This window comes from Pan paniscus, chromosome 1 (assembly GCF_029289425.2).
Source record: "Pan paniscus chromosome 1, NHGRI_mPanPan1-v2.0_pri, whole genome shotgun sequence".
NCBI lineage: Eukaryota > Metazoa > Chordata > Mammalia > Primates > Hominidae > Pan > Pan paniscus.
This window is the reverse complement of record NC_073249.2, coordinates 213,835,979-213,848,509: the sequence shown is the minus strand read 5'-3', so window position 1 is coordinate 213,848,509 and position 12,531 is coordinate 213,835,979. Positions and strand designations below refer to the sequence as shown.

The 12,531-nt window shown below is 46.9% G+C and overlaps 2 protein-coding genes and 1 non-coding gene across 3 annotated transcripts; all 3 read right to left on the bottom strand.

The window, feature by feature from the left end:
• Positions 1 to 449: 449 nt before the first annotated feature.
• On the bottom strand, positions 450 to 1,615 carry LOC117974243 (PRAME family member 1-like). The gene is made up of 2 exons (XM_034951097.3): positions 1,485 to 1,615; positions 450 to 1,008 (listed from the first exon to the last, which is right to left on the bottom strand). Exons 1-2 carry the CDS (start codon positions 1,613 to 1,615, stop codon positions 450 to 452), a joined length of 690 nt encoding a protein of 229 aa, XP_034806988.3.
• Positions 1,616 to 6,025: 4,410 nt separating this feature from the next.
• On the bottom strand, positions 6,026 to 6,129 carry LOC117978255 (U6 spliceosomal RNA). Its single transcript, XR_004669154.3, has one exon. It is a non-coding gene; the product is annotated as a U6 spliceosomal RNA (small nuclear RNA).
• A 1,781-nt stretch (positions 6,130 to 7,910) lies between these two features.
• On the bottom strand, positions 7,911 to 12,052 carry LOC134728932 (PRAME family member 8-like). Its single transcript, XM_063596153.1, has 4 exons — positions 11,975 to 12,052; positions 10,684 to 10,995; positions 9,726 to 10,301; positions 7,911 to 8,810 (listed from the first exon to the last, which is right to left on the bottom strand). Exons 2-4 carry the CDS (start codon positions 10,968 to 10,970, stop codon positions 8,249 to 8,251), a joined length of 1,425 nt encoding a protein of 474 aa, XP_063452223.1. The 5' UTR covers positions 10,971 to 10,995; positions 11,975 to 12,052; the 3' UTR covers positions 7,911 to 8,248.
• Positions 12,053 to 12,531: the final 479 nt, after the last annotated feature.

Genomic DNA, 12,531 nt, shown 5'->3' with positions numbered 1-12,531 from the left:
GGGATAACATTCTCATCACTGTAGAACTTTAGCTTCTCTTTCTGACTCTGTAGGACATGGGTCCCGTAAGGTCTCATTGACTCCACCTCAACATTTTCCTCTAGTCTTGCCCCCTGCTCTTATCTTTTTTCCCTCATACTGAGCACCTGCCTGAAGCAAAGAATTCTGTGCTTCCTGTAAGTTGCATGTGGCCTGGTCACAATCACTCATGCCAGTAATCCTGGCACTTTAGGAGGCCAAGGCAGGAGAATCCCATGTGCCCAGCAGTTTCAGACCAGCTGGGGCAACACAGCGAAACCCTGTCTCAAATGTTCTTTAATAAAATTTTAGATTTATTAAAAAAGGAAATAAGAAAAAACAAACATAACTTGCACCTACATACTAGATTTTAGTGTCCAAGTGCCTGGAAGAGAAGTTTGGATTTATCAACCCCACTAGGCACGCCTTCCCTAGCAGCAAAGATGGAGCTCCAGTTCCTCAGACGGTGATGAGCCACAGGAAGGGCAGGGAGTGGGACCAGTGAAGATCCTCTTGGGCTGCCTGACTTCCCTCAGTGTACACATCAGCTCAGCCCGAAGTGGGGTGAAGATCTCCCAATCGACACGAACCAAGGAATTCAAACTCTCCTTAGGGGCAGGATACGTCTCCAGGCTTAACTTGCTCAGCCCACTGGTGTGGCGCAGCAGGTCCTTCAGGGCATCCGTAGACATGCAATTTCTGCCAAAGTAGAAGGTGGTGAGCTGGGAGCAGCGGCTCAGGCCAGGCAGGATGGCACTGAGTTGGCAGTAGTGGATCTGACAGCCCTCCAAGATGAGGGTCTTGAGAGTGGCAGCAATTTTCTCTAGCAGAGCTCCGAGGGGTTCAAGACTGATGCGGAACAGCAGCACGTAGCTGAGATTCAGATGCTTTAGGTAAGCGAGGCTTGGGTACTGGGAGAGACACTTCATGTCCTCTTCCAATAGGTAGCCACAAGTTAACTCCAAGTTCTCCAAGGGGTTCTGGAGGCACGTGTGGAGATCAAGAAGTTAGTTCTGGGCAGTGATACCAGTTAGATGAAGGTGGTGGGGAATAACTGAAAGGGAAATGTCTGCTTCACCCAAACACAAGTTTATTCCCATCATGTGATGATGGTCCACATGCAAGTTGCTCTGTGATGAGGACTCTGATCATTCAGGGGCAGTCCTAGTTTAGCCTCAATCCTTTCACCATTGCTTGTGTGATTGGTTCAAGGCCACAAAATCACATCACTAAAGCCTCTTTTCTTCATCTTTTAGCAGAAAAGTTCATCTCTGGGCCACAGGTACCCGGTGGGAGATGTGCACGAAGAACTCAACTGAGCAAGGTCTAGGGTCATCAGCTAGAGCTACATGTCAGCAGGGGCTCCCTGACATGCCTGCATCTGCAAACCAACTGTCACTTTTTACCACTCTCACGCCTACTCCCTCACCTCCATCCCGGAAGCATGCATTTCCCATGTCAATTACCTTTCCTGGAGTTCAAAACAACCTTTTACAAACAGGGAATCAGAGACAGGATCATTTGTGATCACTAAGCTGGTGAGGACAGAGTTTCTACTGTGAAATGCACAGGTTTGATGCCCTGTCCCTCCTTTCATACCCTCCTCTATTACCTCTTTTATATCATATCAACTTGAAACACACTTTGTAACAAGAAATTCACATATGCACCCCCCAGTAGAGCTGAAACCCCCACTACGTGGCTTGTACATGATGTAGCTCTCTAGCCTCTACCCCAGGTAACCCCGCTGCCCTCATTGCAGAGATCCTGTGATAGCCACTCCAGAACATGGAGCACTGAACGGGACAATGTGTTGATATTCTGGTGTCCCCTTCACTGTGATGTCACCACTGGCTGACACAAAAGTTATGCCTTCTAGCGTTTGCTGTAACAAAAAAAGGCTGTGCTGTGGTCTGCAGAGAAAGTGCACGATCCTTTCTCACCTGATCAGCTGTTCCAGGTGCCCACTGAAGAAGGTGATCAATTTTACTTTAAGCAATTAGAGGTGTTCCAGCCTGAGGAACACAGGCTGAATTTGGTGAGTAACCATTCCTCGAGGTCATTGTCCGAAGAGTAATGATGGCACCTGGAGAAAATGAGTTTGTGAAGATTCTTCATCTCCTTCAGGTAACAATGAAGCTTTCTTATCAGATGCAGCCAGGACATGTTGTGAATTTCCAGCTCCTGAATACTATTCAGGTGGACTATTTTCAATGACTTCCTAAGATATTTAATGGGTGTTAGATAATTCACCAACTTACTACAGCACAGGTGTACTAAAACTCTCCTTTGGTAAACCCACTGGAAGAGGTATCTCAGGCATTCATCTTGGGGTGTTTCCTTGAGGCAGACGTCTATGAACACCTTTAAGGGCTGGTGCTCTCCCATCCTTGGATAGTCCTCTGCTGTCTGCCTCTTACTCATGGCCTCTGGGGAGGAGGACAGGGCCTAGCCTCCAGGCCATCCGGCCCAGACATTCTCATCAACATCCAGCAAGTCCAGCACTTGAAGTTTCCACCTCCTATAGGTAAAGTAAGGGAGAAGCTCAGAATTTAGAAGGAGCCATCCCTGACTTTTGCTTTCATTCTCATTGCTCCCTGTTCTCTCTCTGACTTTTCTCAGTCCGGTTTCTCTTTTGATTCAGACTGCTCCCCACTTCTAGTCCCTTTACCTTCCACTGGGAAAAAGCAGGTTTCTGTTCCCACAGTGGACCCTGTATGGTGAGCAGTCCTTTCTCTGAGGATCTGGACAATGGCCAAAGCCTCCCTGAGCTTCCTTGCCAGCACCATCAGAAGACTCTGGGCTACCCTGAGTCAGGCTGCAAAACAAACCGCTTTATTTTATTTACTTATTTATTTATTTATGGATTTTGAGACGGAGTTTTGCTCTTGTTGCCCCGGTTGCAGTGCAATGGTGTGATCTCAGCTCACCACAACCTCCGTCTCCTGCGTTCAAGCGATTCTCCTGCTTCAGCCTCCCGAGTAGCTGGGATTACAGACATGCACCACCATGCCCAGGTAATTTTGTATTTTTAGTGGAGACGGTGTTTCTCCAAGTTGGTCAGGCTGGTCTCCAACTCCTGACCTCAAGTGATCTGCCTGCCTTGGCCTCCCAAAGTGCTGGGATTACAGGCGTGAACCACTGCGCTCAGCCTCAAGCCACTTTATATAGGGTTAAATAAACCCCCTCTGAGGGGACTTTGTGATTTGTAGAAGGTGACTCCCCAGGCCCTTTAGTTAGGAATTGGAGACCTTCATGTCCCAACTTCACCTCTGGATGCAGAGAACCTAATTATAATGCATTTAAATGTAAAGCCTCAACCACCAGGTGAACCTGGGACGTATGTGACATGTATATTTGCTCACCATACATGCATGCATCCCCCGCCCTGTGAATTTTCATAGCTGCTCCAATAACCTGCTGAATATGCACACTTGGCGGCCTACAGGTTCAGCATAGATTCCTGCGTCACCTTCCCTCCCTCCAAACGCTTGCCTCAGGTCCTGCCTGGAGGCCCATTTCCCAGCGAGCAGGTTGTAAACCTTTAGAAGAAATTACGCTCCTTTTTTCTAAATCTATAGACCCCATAATTTTTAGTGGACCTCATTGGTGTTAGAAGTGGGATTCAAAGGGGACCTCCGATTTCTTCCTGATGCCTCCAGAACCAATGCATCCTGCACTGGCAAGAGCCCCGTGAGCTCTTCTCGATTGTGCCATGGGAAGGCCTCGGGTAAGTCTTCCTGAATTCAGATGTCCAGCTCTTAGGTGGAAGATCTCAGAGACTTTAATTCTTCCCAGCTGGTTCTCTCCAAACAGTTTCTGGAGGGGACCTTCTCCATCAGTTCCAGGTTTTGGGACCTATGGTGCCTTCCCTTCCCTGTTCCCTCTCAGTCCCTGTCCTGGCTCCCTAATTGGGATCTTGGAGGGAATCTCTTTGTTGGTCCTGGGTTTGAGGAGACTCTTCCAGTTCCCTCCATCTGGACTGGATAGAAGATTCCTCTGAGGACTCCTGCCTAGCAGGGAGACATTCAGGTCAGACTTCTTGGGTCCATCAGGTTTGGTGAAGATGCTCGCCCTCTAGTGGTGCTTACAGGGACGCCTGTGGTAGGTAAGTGCAGTTATGAGGGCCCTTAGTTCCAAGGGGACAGACTCAGGCCAGTGGCCATCAGGAACCCTGGTGACTCTTTGTTTAAAGACTGTGTCCTGTATTACATGGGGGGAAATCTATAAAAAACAGATGAAGTTCATCCATGTGATGACGGCACTGCCGTGACACACAGGTAGTGACCCCGGCAAAAGGAGGGTGACTTCATCCATATTCAACGTGTTTATATTATTGATGGCAGCTCATGTTGACTGCCCGACATTTGCATTGTAGTGGCTATAAAGTGATTTCTAAGCACTATGTGATCAATAAGCATTTACAGCCACCTGCCAGGCTCCATGCTCTGCTGTGGGACCACAGGGTGACAGAGACACAGTCCCTCCCCTTGAAGAAGCAATCTCTGTCTACCACATGAGATTGTCCAGGAAAAAAATCATTATCAAACACAACCTAGGCACATGGCCCAGCAGCCACGCTCCTTGGCACTTACCCAAATGAGAAAACCTAAAACCTGGATGTTTTTAACCACTACATTCACAATAGACAAAACTTAATAGGGACCAACATGTTCTTCAGCAGATAAATGGATGAATATACTGTAGCACATCCTGACAGTGTAGATTATTAAGTCCTAAAAGACATTAAAAAAAGTAAATGCACATAACCATGTGAAAGAAACCAACATGAAAAGGCCACATGACATTCTGGAAAAGGCAAATCTATGGACACAGTAGAAAGCCTGGGGGGGCCAGGAGTCAGGGTACAGTGGGATGGATAGAAAGAGAACAGGTGATTTTTAGGGCACTGAAGCTACTCTGCATGATGCTATAAGGCTGAATACTTGTCATCATCAATTCATCAGAGCTCATAGAATATACAGCACCAGATGTGAACCCTTAATGTTAATTATGAACTTTGGGTGATAAGGATGGTTCGTGTGGTTCATGCATTGGAACAAATGGACCACGCTGGGGCAGGACGTTGATCCTTTAGGAGTCCGTGCTAGAGTGGGGTCATGAAGTATGTGGGAATGCTCTACTTTCTGCTCAACTTCACTGTGACCTTATAACTGCTCTAAGAAAATAAATCATATTTCCCTAAAAATATTGCACTTCCTTCCAGCTCCAAAATTGTATAAATTTAACTATTTTTAAATAAGAGCATTTCTTATTCATTGATCTTCAAAATCAGTTTTGAAGGTGTCATTTTATTTGAGACTCAAAACCACATTAAGCATTTTTTAAATCTACTTTAAGTTCTGGGATACATGTGCAGAATGTGCATAGGGATACATAGCGATACATATGCCATGGTGGTTTGCTGCACCTATCAAGCCGTCATCTACGCTAGGTATTTATCCTAAGGCTATCCCTCCCCAACACCCCCACTGCCCGACAGGCGCTGGTGTATGATGTTCCCCTCCCTGTGTCCATGTGTTCTCATTGTTCAACTCCCACTTATGACTGAAAACATGTGGTATTTGGTTTTCTGTTCTTGTGTTAGTTTGCTGAGAATGATGATTTCCAGCTTCATCCATGTCCCTGAAAATGACCTGAACTCATCATTTTTTATGGCTGCATAGTATTGAATGGTGTATATGTGCCATATTTTCTTAATCTAGTGTATCACTGAAGAGCTTTTGGTTTGGCTCCAAGTCTTTGCTATTATGAACAGTGCCACAGTAAACATATGTGTACATGTGTGTTTATAGTAGAATGATTTATAATCCTTTGGATATATACCCAGTAATGGGATTGCTGGGTCAAATGATATTTCTAGTTCTAGATCCTTGAGGAATTGCCACACTGTCTTCCACAAAGGTTGAACTAATTTACACTCCCACCAACAGTGTCAAAGCATGCCTAATTTCTGAACATTCTCTCCAGCATCTGTTGTTTCCTGAAAAATATGGAACGTGTCACGAATTTACATGTCATCCTTGTGCAAGGGCCATGCTAATATTCTCTGTATCATTCCAGTTTTACTATATGTGCTGCCCAGACCAACAGAGACATTTTCTTTTTTTTTCTTTCTTTTTTTTTTTTTTTTGAGACGGAGTCTCACTCTGTCCCGCAAGCTGGAGTGCAGTGGCACACTCTCGGCTCACTGCAAACTCTGCCTCCTGGGTTCACGCCATTCTCCTACCTCAGCCTCCTGAGTAGCTGGGACTACAGGTGCCCACCAACACACCCGGCCATTTTATTGCATTTTTAGTAGCTACGGGGTTTCGTTGTGTTAGCCAGTATGGTCTCGATCTCCTGACCTCGTGATCCACCCATCTTGGCCTCCCAAAGTGCTGGGATTGCAGGCGTGAGCCACTGTGCCTGGCCCACAGACATTTTTAAAATGTTGCACTACATACTTTAAAATACCAAATTGCCATTATAAGTTAAAATTTCAATATATATATTCAATATGTATAAATGTGTTATATATAAATCACAATATTTATTCTCTATAAACATTTACATAACAGCAGATTTTTGGAGATACCACTCAATATCACCCTGTTTGCATCAATAAATTACACCAGATGGTCTGAGCAACCAGCAGATGGCACATGAGTCTTATGGGTTGGAAATTTTTATCTCATGATCACTAGAGATGAACTCAGTCCTGCTTCACCCATCGCACCCTCTGCTGGCTGCTGAGGCTCTGCTGTTTGGGGGAATCATGATTAAGTGGTGGTGGCATGTAGAAGTTGAGTCCCATTGCCTGCCCTGGGTTTCTGCTGCCTCCCTGTTATCAGGAATAGAAGGTGAGATTGAAGTGTGAAGAATGCTGGGACTTCTATTAGGAGGGGAAAAAAAGAACAAGATGCATGTATTGAGCTCTTACTGTATGCCAGGCCCCATTCCAAGTCCTGGGCGTGCACCATCTCATTGGGTCCTACGATAGGCTCATAGGGTGGTGGCATCATCATCTTCATTTTACAGGGAAACTGAGCCTCTTGGCTGTTTCGTGCCCAACAGCACCAGCCCCTGAGTCCTCGACAGGGTTCTACACTTAGGTGCCCTTTGTTTAGGGTCCCTCAGCACAGGTGTGGTCATTAATTACCCACAGGCACTTGATCATTATCCACCCTCTAAGGATGTGTGATTCCTACTACCATGCACTAGTCTTCCTTCACAGGGAGAAAAAGGAGGAGTTAAGAAAAGGTCTTTCATTGATGTTATAGGTATTATATGCCTCCGTAATGTCAGCATTTTGCTAAAAGGGAATTTGGATGTCTTTATTGGCCACAACTACTTTAATTCAGCAAGGGCCGCTACCCACCATGACAGGCATGGGTTAGTGATGCCCTGAGGCTCCTGCTCATACAGTGTGGAGCTCCCCTTCCAGGGCAGGGCCACGCCTTGGGCAGTGAAGTCCTTTCCCAGCACAGGTAACGGTCAGGAACTGAGAGCTCTGAATCCACCCATTGAGAGTGAACAGGGTCTTGGCATTGGGACAGAATGAGGGCACCTGAAGGGGCTTAACTTCAGGGGCTGACACTCACTTTACACTTAGAATGCTTCAGGCCCTGTGTGCGTCTCTCATGTGTATTAACCCATTAAATAGGCACAGAGAATAGCAAGAAGGTAACAGATGCACAGAGAGAAGAAAAGAAAAGGAGGGAATTGATCCAAATGATCAAATTCCATTTTGATGGCTTGATTTCCAGGAGCTGAACCTCATCAGTCACAGACAAATCAGTGCCTTCTTAGCTCGATCAGTAACTGGACTTTTTTAGGTTTAAATTGTTTAATTGTTAAGCCATGTTAAGCAATTATGGAGGACACCAGAGAGTTTCCACTCAGTTTCCCTTTATTTCTGACTGTTACTTTACAACCATCTGTGCAGGGGTAACCCTCTCATGTGTCTCTCCTCCCCGATTCTCACTCTAGCAATTCAGATTCCCATTTCTGATTCTCTGGGACACAGGTCTCTAAAGAGCCCATCCACTCCAAGTCAACTTTTCCCCCAGTCCTGCCCCTCCTGCATCCTCATTCCTTTCCCATTCACACTGAGGAGGCATTTGAAACGATGGGTCTGTGCTCCCTTTAACGTGCACTCATGGCCTAGGTTTCAGCTGCGAAATGACCAGAAGAAAGCTTGAAATATATCCACCCTGATGGCAGGCATTCAACAGAGGCAGTGACTGGGCTCCAGGTCATAGGAGGCCCTGATGCCACAGCGAGGGCAGGGGACGGTGCAGAACACAATGATCTTGGGCTGCCTTAAGTCCCTCAGTGTCTTCATCAGCTCAGCCCCAAGTTCAGCAAATCTCCCCCAGCAGAGAGCACCCTGGGTGTCATAACTCTCCAGAGGGGCAGGATACAGCTCCAGGCTTAGCTTGCTCAGCCCGACGGTGTGGCGCAGCAGGTTCTCAAGGGCAGCCATGGAGATGAGGTTCCCACAGAAGCTGAAGGTGCTGAGCTGGGAGCAGCGGCTCAGGACAGGCAGGATGGCGCTGAGTTGGGAATCCATGATACCACAGTCCTCTAAGTCCAGGGTCTGCAGGGTGGCCACAACTTGCTCCAGCAGACCTGTGAGGGGCTCAGGGCTGAAATGGGTCAGTGTGACATCCCTCAGGTCCAGCTCCTTTAATTGACGGATGCTCGGGCACCAAGAGAGATGCTTCAAGTCTGACTCTGACAGCAGGCAGTCGGTCATAACGACCATCTCCAAGGGGGCCTGGAGACACCTGGGAGAGAACAAGAAGGAGTTAGAGGAGAGAGGTGGGGATGACTTCAGGGTGAGAGGTGACGCTCTCCATAACCCAGGGCTGCTCTGCTCATCTGAGGATAGTCAGCACCTGGGGTTTGGGAATGGAGACTCTGTTCCTTCAGTGCAGTCCCAATCGAGGCTCAGTCCTTCACCATCACTGAGGTGACTGGATCAAGTCCATGAACTCTAAGGCTCCCTTTCCTCATCTGTCAGGTAGAAAACCACATCTCTGGGCCACAGGAGCCCGATGGAGACACAGGCCTAAATGACAAACCCAGGCAGGATCCTGCAACATCAGCTGGGGTGGCCAGGTTGCGGGGGACCCTGACATGCCTGTACCATCAGCAAACCATCTATCACTTTTACCATTCTTCACTCCTGCTCCCTCGCCCTCTATTCTATCATCATGTATTTCAATACATTAATTACCGACCTGGAGCTCAAAACAGGGTGCTGACAGGGAAACACAGGATTTTGCCTGTTCACTAGGCAGGTGAGGATAGACCTCATATTTTAAAATATAGGAGTGTGATGGGCATTCTCTTCTTTAGTGCCCTCTTCACCTCCCTATTTCCCATCATCTTAACTTAGACACACATCCTCAGGAGGAATTCACAAATGCACTCTCTTCAGATCTAAACCCTGCAGTAGCTAGCTTCCTAGCTTGGCGCCTTCTCTATAGCATCTAGCCCAGGAGATCCCTCTGACTTTATTGGGATGGTTGTGTGATACCCATATCAGGACAGAGCCACCAACAGGATAATGCATGGATATTCTAGTGTCCCCTCACTCTTCCTTCCTCACAGGCTCACAGTGCATACCCACTGGTGTTTACTGTAACAAAGAAAGGCTCTGCTGTGGTCTGAAGAGAAAGCTCACCATCCTTCCTCACCTGAGCAGCTGGTCCAGGTGGCCTTCGAGGAAAGAGACAGAGTGCATAAACAGATTCTGGAAATAGTCCAGCTTGTGGAACTGAGAGGTGAATCGGGCAATGAACTGCCCCTTGTTGTCTGGGGGAATGCGGGCAGATGCATGGATGTTGAAGAGAACAAGTTTGCGGAGATTCCTCATCTGGCCCAGGTAAGGGGCAAACTTGACAAGAATGGACAGCTCCCAGGGGCAGCACACTTCCACCTCCTGGATACAGTCAAGCTCCACCATGTTCAGGACCTCTATGATACTGTGGATGGGCATTCCAAAAACCTGCAGCTCCTTGCAACACACATGCAGTAAGCCTTTTCTCTGCTTGCCCCACTCTAAGAGGTGGGTGAGGCATTCATCCAGTGTCCTGTTCTTGAGACAAAGGTCTATGAACACCATGAATGGCTGCTGCCCGCCTGTCCCTGGACAGTTATCTGCTGTTTGCTTCTGACTCGGAGCCTCCGGGAAGGATGCAGCAGCTCCAGACAATATGTCGCAGAAGTTCTCATCCACATTCCTCAAGTCCAGCACTTGAAGTTTTGACTGCCTGTGGGTAAAGGAGAAGAGAGGCTCCAAACTAAGGCAAGGACCTGAGCTTTTATTTACATCCCAGACATCTGCTGTTCTCCTCTCTGCCACTTTTCCCTCTCTGATTTTGTCCAACCCCTTTGCCCTCCGGATTTTGCCTCATCCCCATTGCCTGTAGCTTTCAGAGCCACTAGAAGAGAAGTTTCTGTTTCCTCAGTGGACCCTGCATGGTGAGCAGTCCTTTCCCAGAGGGGCAGGGCAATGGCCAAGGCCTTCCTGAGCTTCCTCACTGGCACCATCAGAAGCCTCTGGGCCTCCATTGTGCCCCTCCTCCTCCTGAAACAGCTGTCCCTACCCTGGACAAAAGGGCCCTCCCCACCTGGACACCTGGGTCACCTCACCTGGGGCGAACCTCTTGGGTCAGCAGCACATCAACCCCTTCCAGCACAGATTTTAACGACTCCAGATGAGGCGACTTCATCAGGGACCCTAGAGGGAGGCAGGTGAAAGGCCAGGCCTGCACCATCGTTTTCAGGGTTTCACAGCGTTTCCTGCTGAAGGCTTCCATGAACAGTGTGGGGAAGAGCTCCCTGGGCAGCTCCTCCACGGTGGAGATGGCCAAGGCCTGGTCCCTCAGCAGCCTCTGCCTTGCCAGCTCCAGGAGTCTGGGTGGGGCCCTGATGCTCATCTTGATGAATCTGCAAGGGAAAACTCTAGAGGACAAATCCAGAGAAAAGGCATCACTCTAAGGCCAAATACGATCACCTCATCTTCTCCTATTGCTAATCTCATTGCTCTGGTGGAGGTGGAAAAGCCCTCAATTCCCCCCAATTCCATTCTGCACTTGGTGGCCACAAATCTGTATCTGTGCCCCTGCGACTACCACAAAGAATGTCTTCCAAACACCAAGGAGGGGACCAGGTGGCCAGTGGCCCATTAATTTCTATGCATTGCTCCACTGAAACTCAGGATTACTGGGATCTGTCACTCAGGATCCTGAAAGCTAAGCTCCACCTTTTTGAGGGAAATTTTTTTGCTACTTACCACCCAAAAACAATGAGAATGACTGTCCTGTGGCCCCACACAGCCTGCATTCTCAGTTTACACAATTAGCATGCTTGGGGAAGACTAAAGTGACTCCCTAAAATCAATGCCATTTGTTTTTATTTTGAAAAATTATAAGAGAAACTATAAAAGCAGTGTGGCAGTATTCTAGAGCACTTGGAAGGTGCGGATGGAAACACTAAGTCTCAGATGAAGGATCCAATACACATCCCTTCCACATACTCACAATCACCCACTTAGGGACAGAGTCTAAGGGCAGAGATAAATCCCATGTTCAGAACAAGACTCGAGAAAATCACAATATCACCAAGTGTGTGAACTCTAGCTGAAGGGCACAGAAACCAGTAACTTCACATGTCAAGACATAAAAATTCATCCAACTGTAAATTTTTAATATCTTTTTTAAAAAACTGCTTCAATAAGAATTTTGAAATGAGAAAAATGAAGCAGAAATCAAAATTGAGGGATGAAGTCAAAACTATATTTAGAGGAAAAATCAAAACCTACATCTGTTTAATTGAAAAAACAGACAGGAAATTCTCTGTGCCACTTTGGGCAGCGTGTCACCATCCCTGACTGGCTGGCTGCAGATCAGATGGGCATGTTCCTAAGGAGGTGGTGACTTACCAGATCTGGACTCAGTTTGCAGGGTGCTGGGATCTCTCAGAGAATCAAGCAGTAGTTCCAGGCACCAGGGCTTTGGGTCTCTCCTTTGCAAACTCAGGAGCTTTTATTGATGTTTCTAACCACACCCTCCCCTTCTCAATCACCAGCTTCCAATCAGAAAGTGACACCTGATTAGATTCCGAAGTTCCACCTAGTTAATCCTGATTGAGTTTTACACTTTCTTCTGATTCATTGATTAAATTAGATGTGCATTTATGAAAGTGAAAGAATAAATAACAGGGTGAAAGTCCAAAACTCTTTAATTCATTTATTCCCCAAACACTGATGAAGTTTGACTAATATGTGACCTTCATAGTGACATGGAAGGTTAATCTGTTCCTGACATTAGAAAGAAAAAACAAAACCTGATGATATCTTTATGGGAAAATCTGTGGCCACATCAAAATTATCAAAAGCTTTCATTAAGACAGTTAAAACAGCTTTAAAAAGACAGTGATGTCAACCCTAAGAAAACGGATTAAAAAGCTCCTTTATCCAATGGTCACCTGGGTTTTATG